Source organism: Neophocaena asiaeorientalis, unplaced genomic scaffold (genome assembly GCF_003031525.2).
Source record: "Neophocaena asiaeorientalis asiaeorientalis breed wild unplaced genomic scaffold, Neophocaena_asiaeorientalis_V1.1 scaffold490, whole genome shotgun sequence".
Taxonomy (NCBI): domain Eukaryota; kingdom Metazoa; phylum Chordata; class Mammalia; order Artiodactyla; family Phocoenidae; genus Neophocaena; species Neophocaena asiaeorientalis.
Window position 1 is genome coordinate 3,414,651 of NW_020175079.1, and position 24,405 is coordinate 3,439,055.

Consider the following 24,405-nt stretch of genomic DNA (forward strand, 5'->3'; position numbering starts at 1 on the left):
GTCTGGAAATGTTCACTGCAGCCGGACGGCGACGGGGTGGGAATGCCACAGTAAGTGCCGGGCAAAGGAGAGAAAGGCAGGTTTTCTGGGACAGTGACTTCCATATATTTGGCTGCACATCAAAAATCACCCGAGATGTTTAAAATGCAGATTCTCAAATCCCCCTAGGAATAGGAAACTGTAATTTTTTAAGCTCCTGTAGTGACTGTCAGTATCAGTTAGATTTGGGTAAACCAAGGGGAACTGCAGGGTAGAAGCAAAGAGAACAGAAAAGGAGAAATGGCTACAAGAGAAGAAGAGGTAGAACTAACAGAAAATACCAACTATTGACACAGGGGCCAATGGAAAAGAAGAACCAGAAGGTACCTTAGGTCTAAAAGAACAGGAAGATTTAAGAAGGGGCAACTGTTTGCAGGAAAAGACACTGGGGTCGGACATTCTGGGGTTGAGTTCCTCACTGGGTAGGAAATTTTGTTCTAGAAATTCAGGAAAATTAACTTCATATTTAAACATACACTATTTGCTGACGCCTCTTCTAGGATTGCTATGTACTGCGCTTACCCGTGTTTTATTAATTAGCTTTGGGAGTGTGCATCTCTCTCCTGAAATACGTGAAGGACATATAATATATATAAGGCAGAGTGCTAGAAACTTAAGAGGAACTCGATAAATATTTACTGAATAATAAAAGTGGAAGTCTAGAAAAAAGTTGAAGATTTTAGTCTTTTTTTTTTTTTTTAAAGAAAAAAAATCTTTTTTTTAAGATGTCATGATTCTTACCTTTGCAGCCAAGGCTTTTAAACTGTCGAGGAATCTTTGCCAGAAATCCTTGAAGAGCGGGCGGTCAATTTTCTTCAGGCTCTCTTTGGTGCTGGCGTCCACACTGACGTATAGCTGGGTAACTGGTTTGAGGTTCCTTGATAATTTAAAATTAAAAAAAAAAATACAACAATAGAAGAAGAAAATTATGCCTAAGTCAGGCTTTTCATGATGTTAAATTTACAATCTGTAATAGATGTGATGATTAAACATTTCACTGGGGTCTAGGGGGTTCTGCTTCTCCCAGAAGATTGAAGTCATGATTTTAATGTGACAGAATGGGATGTCAGTTGGTTATTTTTTAAAATGACTGGACACCATCCCTAATAAACTGAAAACATTGGATTACTTAAAATTAGTCTCTCTTCAAACACTACATTTTAGTGGAAAATAAAACAAGATCAGGCTTTAGGTCTGGCACCATCAGCTCCGCACAATTACAAGGGGTTCTCAGACCAAAGTTTCTTCATAAACTCTGCCACTTAAGACTTCTACAGGGGTCTGTGCTGACGGGCCACCTCCCATCATCAATTTGCTGATGGATGTTTTCTAAGGCACAAGAACAAGGCTTCTTTAAGGGCACAGAGCCACACCAATGCCTCACCTATGCCTCTGAGAGCAGGAGTGGGTTTAAAGTCAAGCCCTGTGTGGGCGAACAATGACCCGTATCAGGGAGCCATAAGCAATGCAGAGTTAGAAAAAGAGCAGCCAAGCACTTACAAAAGAGCACAACCCAGAAGAAAAATGTATGTTGTAGATTCTTATCTTTCTTTGCCTTCTTAATCCACATCCATGAGTACCACTCATTCTCCACTTCGCTCAAATTCACTGACTCATTTCACAATGTCATCATCTACCAGATTTCTTGCCAGTTATGTTTTAAGCCCAGACTGTACTTTTTCTCAGAGCCTCTCTGTTCTCCCTTCAAATAGGTCTCATAATTCACTCTCTTCAATGAATTTCGAAGTAGAAAGAAATTTCCCCTTAATAATCCTCTGACCAAATTCTCCCATTCTTAATTTGCTGTAACTATTCCATAATTTGCATTTACCCCTAGAATGTTATTTATACATTTTTTGTTTCAAAGTCTAGGCATTTAAAAACTGCCACATAATTCACATGCCGTAACATTCACCATCAAAGTGATTTATGAGCTTTTTATATCTATCAGTATTGGCCTTATCAATCTTTGAGTGGAAGACCTTGAAGGACAGGAGCTCTATTTTTCTTTTCATCCAGCCATACAGGTAGACACTTCAAGCTACTTTTTAGTGGATACTGTTGACTTCAGCTGACAGAACTTTTAAGGAAATGTAGGCCAAACAAATGCTTGTAATCATCTGGCTTAGTGACATATGGAAAAACCAGAAGGGCCCAAACCCAAAGCTGTTAAAAGTAGAGAAGCTCTGACCAAAGTTAGGAAAGAATGATTAAAACACTGGCAGACTCTCATTGCTTTAATCCCTCTCCAATACTGATATAACGGAATCCTTAAAAGTTCAATAATGTGTCACTACTGAGCAAAGGACATCAATTACTGGAAATGCAAAGCAACAGCATACTGTAATGGCAGCATTCTGTCTCACCACCCCTTTTGCTGGGGGCCTCTTTAATAACAGACAAGCTACTTTAACTGGATTTCATGTTTTACAAACATAAAAAGGATTGTCTTAATGAATACCGCTGGCTATCATTGTCTGATACTCACAGGACTTTGTCATAAAGCTGCCTGATGCAAAATGGGAACTGGCCTGACCTTTTCACTACACTTCCATAACTACTTCAAGAGTATGAACAGTAAATTCCAAAGGCCATAGATGTCTTACAAACCACCACCATTTTGCAAAAAAAAAAAGTAGTCCTGGACATTGACACTAGCAATAAGGAATTTTTGACATTACTAAATGTCTGAGATGCTATAATCAGGAATTTTATAGCTCTTTGGCCAGGGATCAGAGGAAGAATGGAGAAGAGGAAAACCCCAAGGAACTGTAGAGCTCATTCCTAAGGGGCTCAAAAGGAGTAAAAGGACACTGGAGAGATTTTCTGAGCCTCAGGGATCTTATGTCTGCCTGCTATTGGTCTCTGTTCCCCGTGACAGGTGATGAGGCTCCAAGCACCGTCATTTGTCTGTCTCCTTTCTATTCAGAGATAGGATCATTTTAGTTATATCCTTAAAACCATCATAATAATTCCTGTGTCTCAGAATCTCACACTGCTGTTGAGAACAATTAAAAAGGACTATACAATAAAAGGGATATATAACTCTGAGCCCAATCCCCAGTGAAAATACCCTACGAATCTTGATATGATTTTTGTGATGACCCTTCATCCTGCTAATTTTAAATCTCTGAGTTATGAATGATCATATATAGAAAAACATTGCAATGGAACATAAAAATCCCTCTCCCTTCTTCCCTTTCTGTAGAGATTAGGCCTCATCCTACCCAGAATAATCAATAATCATATCAAGATCCTACCTAGAATGAAACCTCTTCATCTCTACAGAAAGGAAAACAGGGAGAGAGATTTATGTTTTCAAGAAATCTAGAGGCTTCAATAGTAACTTTGATGCTATTGGACAAAAAAATAACCGAAGTGACCCAAATATCCAATACTTATATGTGAAATCTATCCAAAAAAGGGACAGTTTCTATTAGCTGTTTCCTTCCCTGTGTTATGGGCCACAGTCTCGTTTCTGTGTCTAGTTCATGGTTTTTTTTTTTTTTTACGAAAGCTGGACATTTTAAATAATATTATTTGGCAATTCTAAATCAGGTATCTCCCAACCCAGGGGTGTTTTTGTTTTTTTTTTCTTTTCTGTCTGCTTGCTGTTTTTGTTGTTACTGAACTTATTTGGTAAATTCTGTATTCTTGGTTGTGTTTAACCACTAAAATCCCTGTTTGATTAACTTAGTGGTCAGGTAAGGATTAGACAGAGATATCCTTAAATGACTTCAATCAATAAGTCTCCTAGCCTTTGCTGAAGGGCTCTATGTGTGTATATTAGGGCATGCCTTCGATGTCCAGGCAGGCATTTGACAACTGTGCCTTAGCTTTCACTGTCTACCTGCTCAAGACATCAATATATCAAGTGGAGGTGGGCATATAGGGCCTTTTCAAGTCTTCCCTGGCATACCCACAGCCCTGCCCGTGTACATGGTCTTCTAGATTTCCAGGAACATGCTGGAGCTTCTCAAAGTCCCCTACAGACATCTCATTCCCTGGCTTTTCCTTTTAAGTATTTGGTTAGCTTCCTGTTTGCCCCAATGGTTACTGCTGCCTCAGGCAGCTGTGAAGTTAAACAATTACTGATAATTGCTTATGAGAAACACCGCAGAGAAAGGCTTTCAGTGCTGGACAAACTCTGAGTCACTTGTAACAAACACAACCCCCGTGAGTGAGAGTTTCCAGGGAACTGCCACACATACCATATAATGACAGTTCTCCAGGAATGGGACTTTGAAAGAGTTCCAACTCTGTTTTGTCCCTTCCCCTGGCTGCCAGGCTACTGGTTTTTACCACGACTGCAGGCTACTAGTTTGCAGAGCTGGAGAAGTTGGAATGGAATAAGGACATGTTAACACATCACAAATCTTACTGTTCATATTGCAGTTCAGCTAATTTTCTGAGGAACAGTGGGTTTCCACCACAGCCTACTTTAACCTATTTCTAAGCTAAGTTTCAATCCTGAGCCTTAAAAGACAAATCTTTTTGTAATTTAACTTTGTTGTTTTTTGCCTCCTCTTTACTGTACAGAGCCTGGATCCAAAGAAAAACGGCCATCCCCGTACCCACACATACCCCTCAACAAAAGCCTTCCGTTTCTACTTTAGCCACTGGCTTCTCAGAATCCAAAAATCAAATATTCTAGTGTACTGTTGCAAGAAGTCTTGGGAGAAAAAAAGGCCACTGCAGTATTCAAAATATTTTTGTACTGTTAATGCATATCATAGAAACACTCTTTTTTCTTTTTGGCCGCGCCATGCAGCTTGCAGGATTTTAGCTTCCCCGAACCAGGGACTGAACCCAGGCCCCCAGCACTGGAAGCATGGAGTCCTCACCATTGGACCACCAGGAAATTCCCTAGAAATACTTTTTTGACATGAGAATAAAAATACTATTTACTGGGGGCAAAAAAACGTTCCTCAGATTGTTGCATACCTCTGGTTAAGAATTTGATTCTGACAATTTTTGCTGGTATTCTCACTGTTTTTATAGAAGAGTAGGTTTTGAAGGTCTGTACTCTGCTATTCCTAATAACCAACAAACAAGTTTTGTTTTTATTTCCATTACAATTCATCACAATATTTCCTGTGTCCATTGTGGTTTCTTCTTTGACCCATAAGCAAATGAAAAGTGCATTGCTTAAATTATAAGCATATTGGAATATTCTAGTTATCTTTTTGTACTGATTTATAGTTTAATTGCATTGCAATCTACATGATTGCAATACTTTCTTGTAACTTGCTATAATGCCCAGCATATGGCCATTTGGTAATTTTTCTGAGAGCAACTTCTGTGCTCTTAAAAGGAATTTATATTCCAAAGTTTCTCAATTCAATACTCTATTTCTGTAATACACGCTAAATCTGTTAATTTAGCTGTTCAGATCTTCACTACTATTCCTGATTTTGATTTGCCTGTTTTATCAGTTTGAGAGAAATGTGTTAAAAACTTACTATTTCTCCTTATAGTTCTGTCAATTTTGAGATTATGTTACTGATTGTTGAAAATTTTTGAATTATTATATTGTTTTATGTTCCTGGTAGGTTTAATATTTTATAATTAAGAAATGTTCCATCTTATCTCAAATAATGGTTCTTGCCTTAAAGTATACTTGACCAATATTACTTAGCCTACCTTTCCAAGGTGCTTTTCATATATTATCTCGTACACTAACAATGCCACTATAAGGTAGTCATTATTATTGCCATCATTTTACAGATGAGGAAACTGGGCACTGAGAGGTTACCTTCCCAGCGTCAGAAAGACAGCAAGAGATACAGTCAAGATTCAAACCCAGGTCTCTTCTAGACAGAGCACAAGCTCTTCATCACTTCACTGTGCTGTCTCTTTTTTTTTAGCCCATCCAGAAAAGCATAGTTTTGAAAAGTGTCCCATCAATTCACAGACACAAAAGAAGACTATATTTTAAACTTAATACAAACAAAACAGGCTGGGAGAAAAAAAAAACTTCTATTGAAAGGATCAGGTAGTATTTATAATCAATCTTCATTTCATTGTAACTGTTACCTATAGCCACTTAGAGCTGATACATACAAGAAAACTTTATTTTTATTAAAATTAATGCATTTCTTGATACATTTACTAAGTAATATGTGAAGAGATATCCAATTTATAGAGGTTCTCTAACACATATAGTGAATATCTTAGCAAATACTAGAGAAAACAAAACACAAAGCAAACAAAATAACAGAAATACAAGTGGAAGAAGTAAGAGAACAAACAAAGTTCACACATAGTTTCAGTGAAGGTGCTCAAAAGTAAACGTACACGGAGACAAGTTCTGTGGTGGTGGTGGAGGTGTAGGAAGTTAAATGTTAATCGTGTCATAGTTAAAAATGGAACACAGCTCTGTTTCTTATGATAAGCCTGCTAGCAGGGAGAAAGCTTTGAATTAACTATACTTATCACAAAAGAAAAAATTTTAAGATTTTAAATGTAAACTTAAAAATAATATGAAATAGTTAAGAAAATCGTGTAGAAGAAGGGGTAGACAAACTAATTAGCTACTAAAGGTATCAGAAAAAGCCTGAGAAAATCTGGTTAAAATGTTAAACCTTGTATTGCTATTGATGGGAGTAGTTGTTTTTATATCTTTTAAAAATAGAAAAAAGATTCTGCAAAAAAATTAAAAAAAAAGAAAATCGTGTAGAAGTGAACTAAAGATGAAGCTAAGAGTGAGCCAGTCGACAAAGGGCTGAACATTTGACCTTAAACCTTCTCATGCTCATAAAGAGACACAGTTATAGGATTCAAATGTCCACAAAGTAAGCACAAACTAGGTTCAGTGTTTCTCAACAACCTCCTTACCTTACAACATGGTCTACTTTTAGCAAGATGTCTCACGTAGGTCTTTGACATCTTAGCACAGAACAATTTACAGGAAGTAATGACAGGGAGTGCTCCAGTGGGACAGTGATACCCAGGTGTGATGGGCCTTTCTGACTGCAGGGCTGAATGCAAGCATAGATCATACAGTCTCGAGAACAAGAGTCCTAAACTCACATGTCTGCAGGAACCAAGGATATAACGTGAGTCAACCAAGACACTTTTTTATTTATTTAGCTATTTATTTAATACATTTATTTATTTATTTAAAAAAATTTGTTTATTTTATTTATTTAATTTTGGCTGCATTGGGTCTTTGTTGCTACGTGTGGGCTTTTCTAGTTGCGATGAGCGGGGGCTACTTTTCGTTGCGGCGCGGGCTTCTCACTGCAGTGGCTTCTCTTGTTGCGGAGCACGGGTTCTAGGCACGTGGGCTTCAGTAGTTGTGGCGCACGGGCTCAGCAGTTGTGGCTCGCAGGCTCTAGAGCACAGGCTCAGTAGTTGTGGCACATGGGCTTAGTTGCTCCGCGGCATGTGGGATCTTCCTGGACCAGGGCTCGAACCCGTGTCTCCTGCATAGGCAGGCGGATTCTTAACCAGTGCGCCACCAGGAAAGCCCAAGCAAGCCACTTTTAAAGGAAAAAGAAGTTCTTTGGACACCAAAATACAGACTACATGTGAAACAGTCAAGAATATTCTTTCCTTACTCAAAGCAAGACGCTTCCCATTTTTCTTGTATGTGGTACTCTGTCTCCCTTTCGTTGTTTCATGTCTGTTAGAAATGGCGACAGAAATTTCTCTGCTGTAAGAGAATCTACAGTGCGATCCCTCTGACAGGTGGCAGATGAGACTCAGCCTCAGGGCTGAGGAGACAGTAAAATGGTGGAGAGCGTGGCAAACTGAAAAGCAGAGGCTTTACCGAAAAGACAGCCGTTCCTTGCTGTGATATTGTCAGACAACAAGGAACACACATGCGGTCTTTGTCCCTAGTTCCTGGCACAGAGCTCCTAAAACTCTTGGTATTTCCCGAGTGACAGAGGTGAGAAGTGCCTTTTGTTATCTATAATAAGCCCCTTTCAACCATACAAGAATTTATATTAATGGGGTAACTCCTGATGCGCCCATGGACACATTCCAGAGAGGGGCTGGTGCCCGAAGAACCGACCACGTGATTAGAGGGTTGGCACTTTCAGTTCCCCCTGCAACCTCTAGGAAAGGGAGATGGGCTAGAGGTTGAGCTAATCACCAATGACCAATCACAATGATTTCATCAATCCTGCCTATCTAATGAAACCTCCATAAAACCCTCCCAAATGACGGCTTCAGAGAGCTTCCGGGATGGTGAACACATTGGGTGCTGGGAGGGTGATGCGTCTGGAGAGGGTGGGGAAGCCCAGGGCCCTTTTCCCCACATCTTGTCCCATGCAACCCTTCTATCCAGATATTTCTGAGTTGTAGTCTTTATAATAAACTAGTAACAGTAACTGAATTGTTTTCCCCAAGCTCTGTGAACTGTTCTAGCAAATTATCAAACCCAAGGAGGGGTTGTGCGACACCCCAATGTACCGTCGGTTCATCAGAAGTACAGGTGGCAGCCCGGGAGTGTGACTGGTGTCTGAAGTAGGGGGCAGCCTGGGACTGAGTCCTGACCCTGTGAGGTCTGTGCTAACCCCAGGGAGACAGTGTCAGAATGGAACTGAACTGCAGGACACCTAGCTGGTGCCTGCAGAGAATTAGAGGACTGCTTGGTGTGGGGAAAAAAACACACATCCGGTGTTAGAAGTGTTGTGAGTAAAAAAACAGATAAGAGTGAAGTGTTCTGGTGTTGTAAAAACAGCACTTCATACTTGGCTCTTGACAATTTTTGCCAGATTGTCTTTTTCTCCAAAGTCAGAAATCTCTTTTATGAAAAATTTCTGGATTTTAAATGTTGGCTAAAAAAAGAAAAAAAAAAGTTTCTAAACATGCTACAGGACAAATAAAACCGACTCCTTATCAACTGCCAGTTTGAGACTTCTGGTCTCAAGAACTCTCCCAGCTTTCCCACATGATTAATTAAGTTCCTGAAAAAGACCGAGTCCTCGTACGTTCAAGGTTATCCTCCTTGTACAAAGCACAGCCTGCTGTGCTATTCGGTAGAGTACAAACGTGGCCATAAACTCTCCCTCTCCTTGTACCCATGACCCTTTGCAATGTAGCTCTGAGTGCCCCTCAATGACGCCAAGCTTGGCCACGTGACTTGCTTTAGCCAAGGAGAAGTGAGCAAACGTGACACAAGCAGAGGCTTGAACGATGCCTGTGTGCTGGAGTTTATCCTTTCTTGCTGTTCACTGAAACCCTGCCACCACGTGGTCAACTTCAGACTTGCTGGAGGATAAGAGGCTACAAGAATATAGAGGTCCCGGTTGTCCCAGGCAAGGCCATCATAAACCAGCCATCCCAGCATATTTGCCAACTGGCTAGACACATGAACAACACTGAGACCAGCAAAGCCAGCCAAGATGAAAAGACCTCCCAGCCGATTCACAGAATTACAAGCTAAATGAATCGTTGCTAGTTTGACTGACTCAGTTTTAAGGCAAGTGGTTACAGCAAAAGATAACTGATACATGCTACAGTGTATCATATATCAGTTTTACGCCTATCAAAAATACCATTATAGGGGCTTCCCTGGTGGCGCAGTGGTTAAGAATCTGCCTGCCAATGCTGGGGACACGGGTTTGAGCCCTGGTCTGGGAAGATCCCACGTGCCGCGGAGCAACTAAGCCCGTGCGCCACAGCTACCGAGCCTGAGCTCTAGAGCCCGCGAGCCTGTGTGCCACAACTGCTGAAGCCCACGCTCTCTAGAGCCCATACTCCACAGCAAGAGAAGCCATCGCAACAAGAAGCCCGGGCACCACAACAAAGAGTAGCTCCCACTCGCCACAACTAGAGAATGCCTGCATGCAGCAACAAAGACCCAACACAGCCAAAAATAAAAATAAAATTAATTAATTAAAATTTAAAAATACCATTATAAAGGCACTTGTTTTTGTGGAACTAAGAAGGCTTTTTCTCAAGGGGTTTTTTTTTTGTGCAATCACCACCAGATCTATCATTAACATTCAGTGTCTTACACATTCTTGTCACTTTTATTAATTAGCCTCTATGTCAACAAACAAAAACATAAAGCTACCTAGAATGCAAAAGCTTTCTCATTTGCCTAAGGTGTCTGCTTCTATCTTCAACAAATCCTCGAGGACCACTCACTGTGAAAACTCCCTTCAGTGGGAGAACTGTCAGCAAAGAGCCATATGCTTTAGAGCTGGAGGGGAGACTGAGACCCTTTTAAAGAAAAGTTAAGCATCCTGAAAAGGCCACTAGCCTGAATGTAATGCTTGCACGTGGGTCAAGGGAAGGCTAGTTGACAAGGTCAAGATCTTCTTCAAAAGATACCAAAAGAGTATGGGTTAGGCACTGTAGTGATTTAGAAATTTTTTATTAAAAAAAAAAGTAGTACACAGCCAACCACCCAGAGAACATTATTACTTCCTAGTGTATGCTCAAAGATAAAATGGTTGCAAGAGGTTCATCTAACAGCTGATTTGAATGAGCAAAGCGCATCAACATTAGAGGTAACTTCCAAAATTCATGACCTCCGTGCTATATTAGTAAATCTATAGCCTTGTTTTTCTGTAGGACACCAGAGACAATTGGTATTTAGAGTCCTCCTAATTCACGGAAATAAAACAATATCATCTGCACCTAGGAAATTTCTCTTTCCATTTTCTCTTGGACCACTTTCAAGTACATATCTTATTTAATTCTCTATCATTTTCCTCAATCCATGATGGCATTCACAAAGAATACCACGTATTATCAAACAATGAATCACCCTCTCTGGTTATTATCTTACATGCCACTCCTGGAACATTCAATTCTTTTTAGGCATTACAGTAGGCCCTCTGTATCTGAGCGTTCCACATCCACGGATTCAACCAACTACAAATCAAAAATATTCTAGGGAAAAAAAATTCCAGAAAGCTCCCCAAGGCAAACCTTGAATCTGCCATGTGCCAGCAGCTATTTACAGAGCATTTACAATGTATCAGGTATTATAAATAATTTAGAGATGATTTAAAGTGTATGAGAGGATATGCGTGGGTTATATGTAAATACTATACCATTTTATAAAAGGAACTTGAGCATCAGTGGGGTTTGATATTTGCAGGGAGTCCTGGAACCAGTCCTCCTCAGATACCAGGGACGACTGCATGTCTTAAATTTGGGATAGACTCCTTTTTTCTATACGTGTGTGTGTGTGTGCGCGCGCGTGTGTGTGTGTGTGTGTGTGTGTGTATCCCAACACCACTCTATCTGAACCCCCCCCATGAGCCATTTGAAAAGTCAAAGATCTTAACATAAAAATTTGAAAAAAGGAATAGTGACCCTATGCAAAATGTACACATTGACTTTTTTAAAACCTTTCCCTTTTAACTTTTTATACAACTTCAAGAAGTAGTATTTTAGCTATCTTTGTGACAATGTTACTGATTTTCACTTTACTGCCTGGTAACTAATAATTTTAATCAACTCTTTGATTTCCTATGATGCTAAATTCTAAACCAAGCACCTACAGTGTGCCAGGAATTATACTAGTGGCATAAAGATAAATAAGCAGGGGTCACTGGCCCAGGGACTCACAGTCTAATGAAGAAGGCACAAGTAAATAACAACCAAGTAAAAGTTAATGTTTTTGGTACTATAATATGTGTATAGTTCAAGTATAATGCAAAATCAGGTCATTTCCAGGCCCCAGGAGATGGTCATCTCTACCTGGAGAGCCCTCCAAGTCATCCAAACCAACCACATCATCTTACCTCCTAAACCCGCTTCTTCCTCACATGATCCCTCGACTGTTACAGGGCCCCACAGTCCTAGCAATCAACACGGCTGGAACTTTCCGAGTCATCAGTTAAGTCCTCTTCTGTGCAGGGCTCACAGAGCCATACAAACAGTATGCCAAGCTTATCATGCCTCGGTGATACCTTTTTTAAGACTCCTCATTCTGTCTTACTTTCATCCTTTTAACTCCTACCAAGACAAACGTATAATCTCCTATCCAGTTTCCTGCTTCTTGGCTCACCCACTTTATACCGTGCTGGCAGACTACTCTGCAGAAAGCAAGCTCTTTCTAAAGAACAGCATTTGAAGTCATCTGCAACCTTGTCCCAACCTTTCCAACCTGGGTTCCAGCTGCCAGTCTCTTTCGCACACTCTGTGGTCCTAACCAACTATATTTACATAATGGTATCCCAAATACCCCAACTCTGTATCTTTCTCGGACAGTTCTTATTAAAAATCCACAGTTTCCTATCTCCCCAAGTACCCATCCCAGACATACTTTAAGATCCAAATTTAATGAAGCCTTTTCTGAGAAGTTTTGCCCTGCTTCTCTCATCTAAAAAAAAACTGCTTTCTCTTTTGAATTCCCCCAGCAATTTATTTGTGCCTCTATTTCTTAAACTAATGTTATCTTCCCCGATAGAACGGATTTTTAAAAGCAGGAGCTCTGTCCCCTCAAAGCCAACATTTGTATGTACTTCGTAATCAGTAAGTCCTTTCTGAATATATTAATGCCTGTTAGTTTTACTTTTCAGTCAAACACAGAGTCAAGCAGCAGTATCTTAACAAGCTGGACCACTCACCTGATTTCCGCAGGGAACTGTGCATTTGTGACCAGGAAACTGGAGATTTTACGCTCGTGGAGTAGCTTCAAAAACCTGTTGATTTCTGGGTACATGATGGGTTCTCCCACAAGGGATAATGCACAGTGCTTTACTGTCATTCCTTCCTCAAAGCGTTCCTCTCTGACACCTGGCACTCCTGGAGAACATGGTGGAAAGGAACAAGCTCAATAAGGCACAGATAGAGGACATCACTTTTATTTTTCTTAATTAAAAATTTAAAAATTTTTCTTAATGGTTCTTTGATTTTAGAGGGCAAAATTACTTTTGATACCAGCTAAATACTACAAAACAAGAGCCTGGGGGCGGGGGGCAACCCTAACATTATTAAACCAGAAAAAAAAAAACCTAGAATTATTATATCAGCAATCTCATCCTTCCTTTTAGTACTAATTAAACTACATCAATACAAGGAGGCAAAACTAACTTTGTTATTAGCTAATTATTTGGAACACAGAATGTACTACTTTCCATAATTTGCTTAGCTCTGCATTCTTTCATGTTGGTCTAAGACAATGAACTCAGTATAGCTGCATAAGGAAAGCCTCTCCTATACCAGTCATTGCAGCCTTCATTCCTCAGGTATTCTGAATTGAGAAACGAAACGCAGTCGGTCCAAAAGAACAGAGGAGAGAAAAAGAAGCCTGCAGTTCTCACCTTTGGCTTCATATTGGAATCACCTGGAGAGTATCGTAAACTACAGCGGCCTAGGTCCACTGCCAAAGATTCTGTTTAACTGGAGTGAATGCAAGCCAGAGTAACGGGAGCTTTAAAAGTTCCTCAGGTGATTCTAATGTTTAGCCAAAGTGAAAAACCACTGCATAAACCAGAAGCCCCCAAACTTATATGCCAACTAGAATCACCTTGGAACTGTCAACGTTCCAAATTCCAGGCCACAGCACAGACCAATGAAATCACCATCTCTGGGGGAGGGGCAGGGGCATCAGGAGCTTTTTGAAGCTCCCCAGGTGATCCCAATATGCAGACAAGTTTGGGGAACCACTGCCACACACCATTGGTTCTCGACCCTAGTTAGACATTGAGAAATAACCCAAAGAACTTTAAAAAATCCCAGTGTCCAGGCAGTATCCCAAGCCAATTAAATCGCAACCTCTAGGGATGAGAGCCTGAGACATCCGTATTTTTTAAATGCTCCCCATGTGATTAGAGTGGACAGGATGGGTTAAGCAGCACTGCTCTAGACTCGATGTACTGTAGGAAAGCATGCATGAAGAAAAAAAAAAATAGAAAGCATGCTTGAAAGTCCCTCAATCTAACACAGAGTTTGAAAGACTTGGAAATTGCTTAAAAAGGCAAATAAAAACATATCTCCTTTACTTCAGATATTTCTATCCATTACGCTAGTTTCTTTTCGAAGAACACATTCTCTCTAAAGGATACAGATTCCTCACCAAGATTGGAGGTAGGAGGAAACATGTTCATATTCCCTCTCAGTCATTTATGAGCCGTCTCTGAAAAGTAGTTTTCTTGACTGTAAGCAGTACTTAGCCCAAAGAATGTTTCTTAGAATTAAATGAGATAATGCATGGAAAAGCTTTAGAAGAGGGCCTAGCACACACAAAAAAACATTCATTAAGGAGTTTTTCTTCTCATCACCTTTACCCTGGTTTCTTAAAATGATTAAATCCCAGTCACTATCACCTTAAAGAACAACAACAAAAAAATCTGGAGAAAATAAAGTTAGCTCTCACTGCTTGCTTGTGCTTTAGTTTCCAGGAAGTGACTTTATTTTACACACACACACAGGCACACATACACAATCTACTTGGAAATAAGCAAGGGCAAGTAAATACCCAAGACATCAAACCAACATAATGCCTGCTAAACTCAGAACAATCTAAAAGTGGCAGCTTTTATCTTCTTTTACGACTACCTAACTGCAATTCTACGAAGGTATTTCATGTCAGTATTTGGGGGATGAATAATTTTTTAAGTTATTGAAATCTAATATCTTAAGTGAATCAAGGTTTTAAATAAAACTTGATCCATAACGCAGTCTGTGTTACCAAGACAACTCAGCATTAAGTATAAAATTTCCTTTTTGTTAAAAAAAAAAATCAGTAACTTTAATCTCGCTGGGAGAAGATGAGTAGAAGGGCAGATTTAATCAGAACTGCAAAATTAACCTAAAACTCAGAAAGCAGAATGACTGAGCACTGGCTGGGCCCTAACCACTGGAAGTCAGACACACCAGGTCCAAATTCTTGCTCTACCACTAGGCTGGTCTGTCTCCTGGGTCAAGCCACTCACCCCCTCTACATCCATTCCCTAATCTATAAGATAGGGATTTCACACGCACACAGTTATAAGAATTCAACGAAATAAGCCACATGAAATAACAGGTCTGGTACCAGGCCCAGCACATAAGCATTCAAAAAAATCTTATTTTTATTATAGTAATTATTTCATGAATTGAAATAGAAATTCAATTATTTCCATTATTTTAAATAAAATGGTGATTCCATTGAATTCAACATACAGTTGACCCTTGAACAACAAGGGCTAGAGCTGTGCAGGCCCACATATATGTGGATTTTTATATATGTGTGTGTGTAATGTATATACGCACACACACACAGGAAAATTTTTTGGAGATTTGTGACAATTTGAAAAAACTAGCAGATGCCCCCCACAGCACAGAAATGTCCAGAAAATTTAAGAAAAACTTAGGTATATCACGAATGCATAAAATATATGTAGATACTTGTCTATTTTATCACTTACTACCATAAAATACACATAAATTTTTTTTTTTTTTGGCCAGCCACGCGGCATGCAGGATCTTCCCCGACCAGGGATGGAAACTTGGGAGCTCGGAGTCTTAACCACTGGACCGCCAGGGAAGTCCCAAATACACATAAATTTTTAAAAAGTTAAAATGTATCAAAACGTACCCACACAAACACTTCAGGACCACACATAGCACCATTCCCAGTCCAGAGAAATGTAAACAAACGTAAAGTTGCAGTATTAAATCATAACTGCACAAAATTAACCGTAGTACCGACTGTACCTCGGTAATAATTTCCTAGGATCTCCTGTTGCTACCACGCTGAGCGCAAGTGTTGCAAAGTATCTGCTTGACACGCCACGCCACGTGAGGCTCATCATCTCCACGTGAGCAGTTCATCTCTCCAGTCAATTGCAAATTGCAGTAAAAGGCAATCTCTGGCAGTTCTCTGGTAGTTTTCATCATGTTTGTGCAATACTATGAACCTTGAAATAACACCACGGGACCCACACGATGTGCCATTAGTGATGCTGGAAGTGCTCCCAAGAAGCAGAGAAGAATCATCACATGACAAGAAGAGGGTGAATGGCTTGATATGTACCGCAGATTCAGATATGCAGCTGCCGTTGGCTGCCACTTCAAGATAAATGAGTCCAGTGTAAGGACCATTGTTAAGAAAAAGAAAAGGAAATTCATGAAGCTGTCGCTGCAGCTACACCAGCAGGCGTGAAAACCTTGCGCTTTTTGCAAAACGCCTTTGTATCTCATATTGAAAATGCAGCTTTTATGTGGGTGCAGGATTGCTACACAAAAGGCATACCTATAGATGAATATGATCAAAAGGCAAAGTACATTATATGACAACTTAAAGCAAAAGGAAGGCGAAGGATCTAAAGCTCGAGAATGTAATGCCAGCAAAGGATGGTTTGATGATTTTAGAAAGAGGTTTGGTTTTTAACATGTCAAGGTAACAGGAGAAGCAGCTTCTGCCAACCAAGAGGCGGCAAAGGAATTCCCAGCAAAGAAAGTCATTAAGAAAGGATATCTGCCAGAAAGGGTTTTTAATGTAGTCAAAACTGCTCTATTCTGGGGTGCAAAAAAAAGCCTCAAAGGACATTTATTAGTAAGCAAGAGAAGCCAGCACCAGGATTTAAGGCAGGAAGGGGTAGGCTAACTCTACCGTTCTGTGCAAATGCAGTAGGGTTTACGATCACGACTGCCCTTCTCTATAAAGCTGCTAACCCCTGAGCCTTGGAGGGAAAAGATAAAAACCAGCTGCCAGGCTTTTGGTTGTACAAAAAGAAGGGCTGGACAATGAGAACACTTTTTCTGGACTGATTCCATGGATGCTTTGTCCCTGAAGTCAGGAAGTACCTTGCTGGTAAGGGACTGTCTTTTAAAGTTCGTTTGATATTGGACAATGCCCCTGGCCATCCAGACCCCATGAGTTCAACACCAAAGGCGTCAAAGTGGTCTCCTTGACCCCAAACACAACACCTCTAATTCAGCCTCTAGATCAGGGGGTCAGAAGGACCTTTAAGGCTCATTACACATGGTACTCTATGGAAAGGACTGTCAGATCCCTGACAGACAGAACATTAGGAAAGTCTGAAAGAGTTACACCACTGAAGATGCCATCCTTGTTCTAGAAAAATGTGTGAAAGCCATCAAGCCCAAAACAATAAATTCCTGCTACAGAAAACTGTGTCTACTTGTTGGGCATGACTTCACAGGATTTACAACAGAGCCAATCGAGGAAAGCACGAAAGAGATTGTGGATATAATTAACAACAACAACAACAAAGGTGGGGCTTCAAGATATGGGTCTTGGAGAAATTCAAGAGCTAGCAGACACCACCCCAGAGGAGCGAACAGAAGATGACTGCATGGAGATGAGCGCTTCCTAACCAGTGCCAGACGATGAGGAAGAAGACAGAGAAGAAGCAGTGCCACAAGCCAATGGACACGAGGCAATCTCAGAAGCGTTCGATTATTCAAGACTGCTTTTGACTTCTTTTACGACACGGACCCTCCTCCTATGATACGGGCACTGAGACTAAAGCAAGTGGTGGAAGAAGGACTGGTACCATATAGAAACGCTTTTAGAGAAATGAAAAAGCAAAAAAGTCAGACAGAAATTACTATGTATTTACATAAAGTCACACCGACTCTGCCTGCCTGCCTCTCCTGCCTTCCCTCCCCCACTCGAGACAGCAGGGAGATGCTGACATGTCCATGGAATCTGAGTAACATGGATGGCCACGGCAGGGTTTTGAGAAGGGTGGCCTAAGAAGGGTGGATCACGTTGGGTGCTATGTTGAGAACAGAGGGGCAAGCAGAGAGGCTAACCTGCCACAAGGATATTACATAATCTAAGCAAGAAATGATGGTGGCTGGGACCAAGGTGGTAGCAGTGGAGGTGGCAAGAAGGGCTTATCAGCTAGGCCTATTTCAAAGGTATAGTCAAAGGCTCTATTCTGAAGGTACGTTTGAAGGATTTTCTAATGGATTGGATGTAGGTTACGAGAAACAGAGAGGTGTCAATGATTTCTATAAAGTTTTTGGCCTAAGCAAGAGTCACCATCAATTGAGACAAGTTGGTGGTAAGAAAGCCTTAGGGGTAACATGGGGGTAACAAGTATTGGGGGGGGTGGAGGTAGATACCATGTGTTCAACTTTGGACACGTGAAGTTTAATATGTCTCTTAGATAGCTGAATGTGTGTCCAACATTCAAGTTTGGATTCTGGGAGAAAGGCCTATGTGGAAATAAACATTTTTGCGAAATGGATGGTATTTCTATCCAAGGGCCCGGAGCAGATTACCAAGGCAAAAAGGGCAATTAGAGAAGAGGACCAAGGACTGAAGTCTACGCAATCACATATCTGAGGAAAGGAAGAGGGACCAACAAAGGACGTTACCAGGGAAGAATGAGGAAAACTTACAGGCAAAGAGATCAACTGCTATATTCTCGGAGAGCTACAGCTAATAAATATCAGACACCTACGAAAACAAACAAAAACCAAGACCAAAAAAAAAGCCTGTGGATAAGGCTTTTCAAAGAATAATTCTGGGATTTTAAAATTATCCTAATTTTCTCAAAAGTAAGGCACTGAGAATATGTAAAACCTTGGTCCTCTCCTTCAAGAAGCACATTTCTATTTCACGCTCACTGTCAGAGGCGATTACAGTGCTCCTCCAAATACAAGGCCCTCAGGGACTCAACCTCATGCCGTCTTTCACTGTCCTCAAAGAAATATGTCAGAAAATAAGACATCCTCCAAATTTCTAATGGAAAGCAGTCCTGGGGCCAGAGGACAGCCCAGGCAACAGCAGACACTACATTTCAGTAGCAAATCTATAGGGATATTTCCCACTGTGTGTCTGTCTGTCTCTCTCTCTCTCTCTCACTCACACACGCACAGCCTGTTCACTTCATGTTTCCCTAAACCTTATCCCTTTCACCTCTAAACTCTGCTTTGGTTTTGTTTTGTTGTTTTTGTTTTCTGGTTTGGAGGTTTTTGTTGTTGTTGTCGTTGTTAGTTTTCTTTGTTTTTGTTTTTTCTTAAGCAAGTTTTGTGACATTTCTCAGCCTGAACAGCTTCCTGATCCTGAACACTCACTACAGTCATCATATTAACTAGGAAGCACTCCTTACCTCACTGAAAGATGCCAAAGCAAAAACTTAAGATTCCAGAATTTTTATCCTAAGGTCATAGCAGTAAGCTGAATAACCCAGAAATAAAAATGATACAAGGTTCGGGCTTCCCTGGTGGTGCAGTGGTTAGGAATCTGCCTGCCAACACAGGCGACATGGGTTCAAGCCCTGGTCCGGGAAGATCCCACATGCTGCGGAGCAACTAGGCCCGTGCACCACAACTACTGAGCCTGTGCTCTCAACCCCGTGAGCCACAACTACTGACCCCGCGTGCCACAACTACTGAAGCCCACGTGCCTAGAGCCGGTGCTCTGCAACAAGAGAAGCCACCGCGATGAGAAGCCTGCGCACCACAACGAAAAGTAGCCCCACTAACCACAACTAGAGAAAGACCACACGCAGCAATGAAGACGCAACACAGCCAAAAATAAATAATTTTTTAAAAAAATGATATAAGGTTCAATGTAGAGTATTCCTATTTCTTTGGGGGTTGATTAACCCCCCCCTCTATTCTGAATACTTTCTTATGCCTTTTTTTAAATTGAGGTATAACTGATATGTGTGAGTTTTCCTCTTTCTAAAGATTGGACCAATCAGAAATAAAACATTTTCTTCTTTCTTCTCAAATAACAATATAGCTCCTGGCCAAAGATGTTCCTAAGAACCCCTCCTGGCTGAAAGTCATATATAATATATCTTTGATACAGCCACTTCTACTATGATGTTTACTTCATAAATAAACTTCGGAAAACAATTAGCAGGCGGTGTTCTCTTCCCCGCCTCCCCGACATTCCTTTTGGATGTGTACTTTAGCACACCTCGTTCCTGAGGACCATCTGTTGGAGACCCTTTATTTTTCGCATTACTTCACTTCTAGCTTAAACTATAGATAAAAACATCTAGCAACAAATGATGTCACCTTCACATTTGCACCTTCAGCACCGAGGACGTTCCTCACAGAGAGGGTTCACTCACTTGATGTCAGCTGAACTGATGGGAAGCTGAGCTAAAGAAACCTGAACTCCATTCTCTGAAAACTATTTCTCCCTGCCATGGTGGTATTTAGAGGGGGGCAGTGAGCATTTTGAGAAAAGGCGGAGTTGCTCTGTAATTCTGACCTACTTGTAATCAATGTAAAGTTAATTTTGCATGCATATAAAGGGGAAAGCTAACAAAAGTCATGGGAAGAAAGCTGCTTTGATGATCAATGAAATAACTGAAAAGACAGGGATTGCCCTTGGAATTGAGAAGAGATGCATGAAAAGGGAATGTTTAAAAGGTGAGTATATCTTCAAAGTGTGCTCAAGGCTGGCCACTCAGCTAGAGCTGGGCACTCAGAGGCAAAAACAACAGTACGTACAAGTCTCATCCTAGGCAAAAATACGATCATCAAATGACGGAACCAGGCCCACAGGAGAGAGCGGGTGATCATCAAGGGCTAGCAAAGCACCCTGCAAAACAGGACTCCAAGCTAGGGTAAGGGAAATTATTAACGAGTGACCTCTAAGGAAAGGCGAAAGTGGAGATACCCAGAAAATGACGAACTAAGAAGGAAATGGAACTAATCATATTGTGGTAATTATTTCACAGCCTGTCTACATATCAAATTGTCATGTTGTACATGACACAATGCTACGTATCCATTGTACCTCAGTAAACCTGGAAGAAAACACAATGCTTACACAATGCTATATGTCAACTGTGCCTCAGTAAACCCAGAAGAAAACAGTCATGTTAAAAAAAATAATAATGTTATTAGCTGTGATAATGATATTGTGTTGATGAAAAAAATCTAACGTTTAAAAGAGATTCATATTGAAGTTTGAAGGCAAATGTGATACTTGGGACTTGTCTTAATTACTTCAGCAAAGAAAAAAGGGGAGATAGAGAAGTAAGTATGCCAACATTTTGACAAGTTTTAAATAGGGGAGAAAAGGATATGGGGGTTTATTGTGCCATTCTATTTTGTATATACTTGGACATTTTCATAATACGATTTTTTAAGAAGTTTAGATTAAAAAAGAAATCAGGGCTTCCCTGGTGATGCAGTGGTTAAGAATCCACCTGCCAATGCAGGGGACATGGGTTCGAGCCCTGGTCCGGTAAGATCCCACATGCTGTGGAGCAACCAAGCCCACGCGCCACAACTACTGAGCCTGCGCTCTAGAGCCCTCGTGCCACAACTACTGAAGCCCACGCGCCTAGAGCCCATGCTCCGCAACAAGAGAAGCCACTGCAGTGAGAAGCCTGCGCACAGCAACGAAGAGTAGCCCCCGCTCACCGCAACTAGAGAAAACCCGCATGCAGCAAAGAAGACCCAACGCAGCCAAAAATAAATAAATAAAATAAATAAATGATAATTAAAAAAAAAGAAATCAGATCAATTCATGTTATTAGTAAGGAAAAATAACCATGGTATATTAAAGGGTAAAAATAAAGCACTGATTTTAAATTTTAAAAAGGGAATAAATGTGGAACTAGGAAAAAAAATAGACTCTCCACCAGGGGCTGATATGGAATCTAGAGTTAGTTACATTCCTGCATCTCTACCATCCAAAAGTAGGATGTGTGTCAGAGCTGCACCCAGGTGATGGCACTCGGTTCAGAAGAGGTAGAGTCACTTGCATTAGTCTCACCATCCTCACCCTGAAGTTGACTATCCAGAAAGGAGGGTGACCTGTTTTACTTATACCCTTAAGGATGAATAAAAGATAGAATATAGAGATTTCACTGATTGCAGGAGGAATTCAGGTTCATTAAAAAAGAAAACTTTAGATTATAACCATTGATAAAGACTGAGTGAAGTTATAAAATCTCACTGCCAAGTTGAATGCCCACAGTAAACAACCATCAATTTGAACACCAGATTACTTATTGCCAAGATCCAAGAACATAGAAAACATAATACTCTGAAATATTAAAATTCTATCATTTTGCCAAAGTTATAATAAAAAGAAAAAAATTAACATTTTTGTATCGTAGACCACCCCAGTCTTCCAGAAGAACTTTGTATTCTTACAAATTATGTATTTCATCCTTTGGTAATTAGGTTGTTTTTTTTTTTCCTTTTCTAATACTATAGTTTCACAGCAGGATTTGCTTTGGTTATGATAGCAACGAGACAGATTTTCAAAAAAGTAATGTCTTGATTAAGCACAGAATAAAGTAAAAAGCATTAACAAATAGTCACCACCATCCAAAAATTGGAAACTAAGGAAGTTCTCATCTTAGTGAAAATATAATGAGAGCTCCTTTATGCCCATGTGCCGACCTGTCTACTGCCCATCACACCTTCAAATATACACCTATTTTCTACTACTACTTTAAAGAAAAACTGCTTTGGTACCCTGAAGAGTGTCAGTGTACAAATATCAACCAGTTCCAATCTGGAAACCTTTCTAGAAAATTTACTGTCGATTATATAAAGACATGATTTGCTGACATGGTAACATTTTGTCAAGTCAATTAATTAAGGTATGCAAAAAGAATCCTTTGTGAGAATTACAAGGGCAAAGTAGATACTCTATTAAAGCTATTTTTAAGGATGAAATGAATGGCAGTTGTTGAATGTTTGGGGGTCACCCTCACCCCCTTAGGCATTCTCACCCCTACTCAGGATTCACTTGTTCACAGACATGCTTTTTCTTTCTCCCTGCAATCCTGTATCTGTCCTCCCCCTACAAGACAATATATATATATATGTTTTAAAACCCTTTTGTCTCTTACGCCATGGATACCTAAAGACAAACCATCTGAGATACCTACTGATTAAAGCAAGCACAAGGTGGGATTTCCCTGGTGGTCCAGTGGGTAAGATTCTGCCCTTCCAATGTGGGGGGCGGGGGGAGCCCAGGTTCGATCCCTGGTCGGGGAACTAGATCCCGCATGCATGCTGCAACTAGGAGTCCACATGCCTCAACTAAGAAGTCTGCATGCTGCAACTAAAGATCCTGCGTGCCACAACTAAGACCCAGCGCAGCATAAATAAATAATAAATAAAAATAAATATTAAAAAAAAAAAAAGGCAAGCACAAGGTTACTAACCAGGCATACCTTTCTGCACCCTCCAACAAGCTAGGCAGACAACAAAGACTAGTGTTCACCGACCTCACCTAACACATGTTATTAACATGAAGAAAGGCAGCCTCATGATTTATTCATCTCTTATTTCCATTTAAAGTGCACTTGCAAAAATACTCCTGTCAGAAAAATTACCGTCAAAACTCAGATTGTCATTCTGTATCAAGGACATCTCGGAATGGAAAAATGAATGTCTACTCCTCAGGACTGCTTCCTCCCATACAAATCCCCTGGGACACAGTTTATTCAGGGAGATTCCCAGATGTCCAGGAAACACACATCTTCAGCCATCACCCCATTATTTAAGGGTTCAACTGACTCTTTAGGCACTAAGCCAAAACAAACTGATTAGACTCTAAAGACAAAATTACTGGCATTTCCCTGCTTCTGATATTATTACCAGGGATGGTTCATTTTATCTGTCAACTTGGCTGGGCCATGGTGCCCAGATATTTGGTCAAACATTATTCTGGATATTGCTGTGAAGGTGTCTTTTGGATGAGATTAACGTTTAAGGCAGTGGGCTTTGAGTAAAGCAGACTGCCCTCTCTAATGTGGGTGGACCTCACCCAATCAACCGAAAGCCTTAAAAGAACAAAGGCTGACCTCCCCCAAGCAAGAAGGAATTCTGCCAGCAGACTGCCTCTGCATCTGAACTGCAATTCTTCTTAAATTTCCAGCCTGCTGGTCTATCCCAATGGATTATTTTTATCTATCTTTTTGATTGGCCAAACCTGCACGATTACATGATCCAATTCCTTAAGCCAATCTCACTCTATCAATCTATATCTATCTATCTATATATATATATATACACACACCCACACAGTGGGTGTGTTGACTCTGTTTCTCTGGAGAATTCTGACTAGTAACTATCCAAAAGAAAACAAGACTTTGCCTTGAAATGTATTTAAAAGGCATATGGTTTATTTGAAGATCAACAATCAATAATATTAACTAAATCAACAAACAGTCTAAGAAAAGCTAATAAATTCCTGACGTGGAGACTTCCTAGTTCTTCACCACACAGTTTCATTTAATTTTCCAAAAGACTGGTAAGAGACACTGCTTTATCCAAATAAGAGAAAATGACTTGTTCAAAAAAAAAAAAATGCTTGAGACTAAAAGCCAAGATGAAATATTAAAATATTTATTAGCATCTCTGAAGATGTACAATAGGTTAGCACATACACAGACACACACGAATATGTACAGGGCAACTTTCCCTAGAAAATTCATAAAGGATAAAATAAAGGTATAACTGACTATCCTTTATAAATTATTATTGATCTTGAAT

General features: G+C 40.3%; 1 protein-coding gene across 2 annotated transcripts in view; it reads right to left on the reverse strand.

Annotated features, from left to right (window-relative positions):
• Positions 1-24,405, reverse strand: part of LOC112412445 (S-adenosyl-L-methionine-dependent tRNA 4-demethylwyosine synthase) — a 154,176-nt gene that overhangs the window by 71,798 nt on the left and 57,973 nt on the right. For both annotated transcript variants that reach the window (XM_024764137.1, XM_024764138.1), the window contains exons 12-13: positions 12,582-12,759; positions 781-916 (exon numbers count right to left, since the gene is read on the reverse strand). In XM_024764137.1, the coding sequence (XP_024619905.1) occupies positions 781-916; positions 12,582-12,759 (314 nt within the window). The remainder of the gene's footprint in view (positions 1-780; positions 917-12,581; positions 12,760-24,405) is intronic.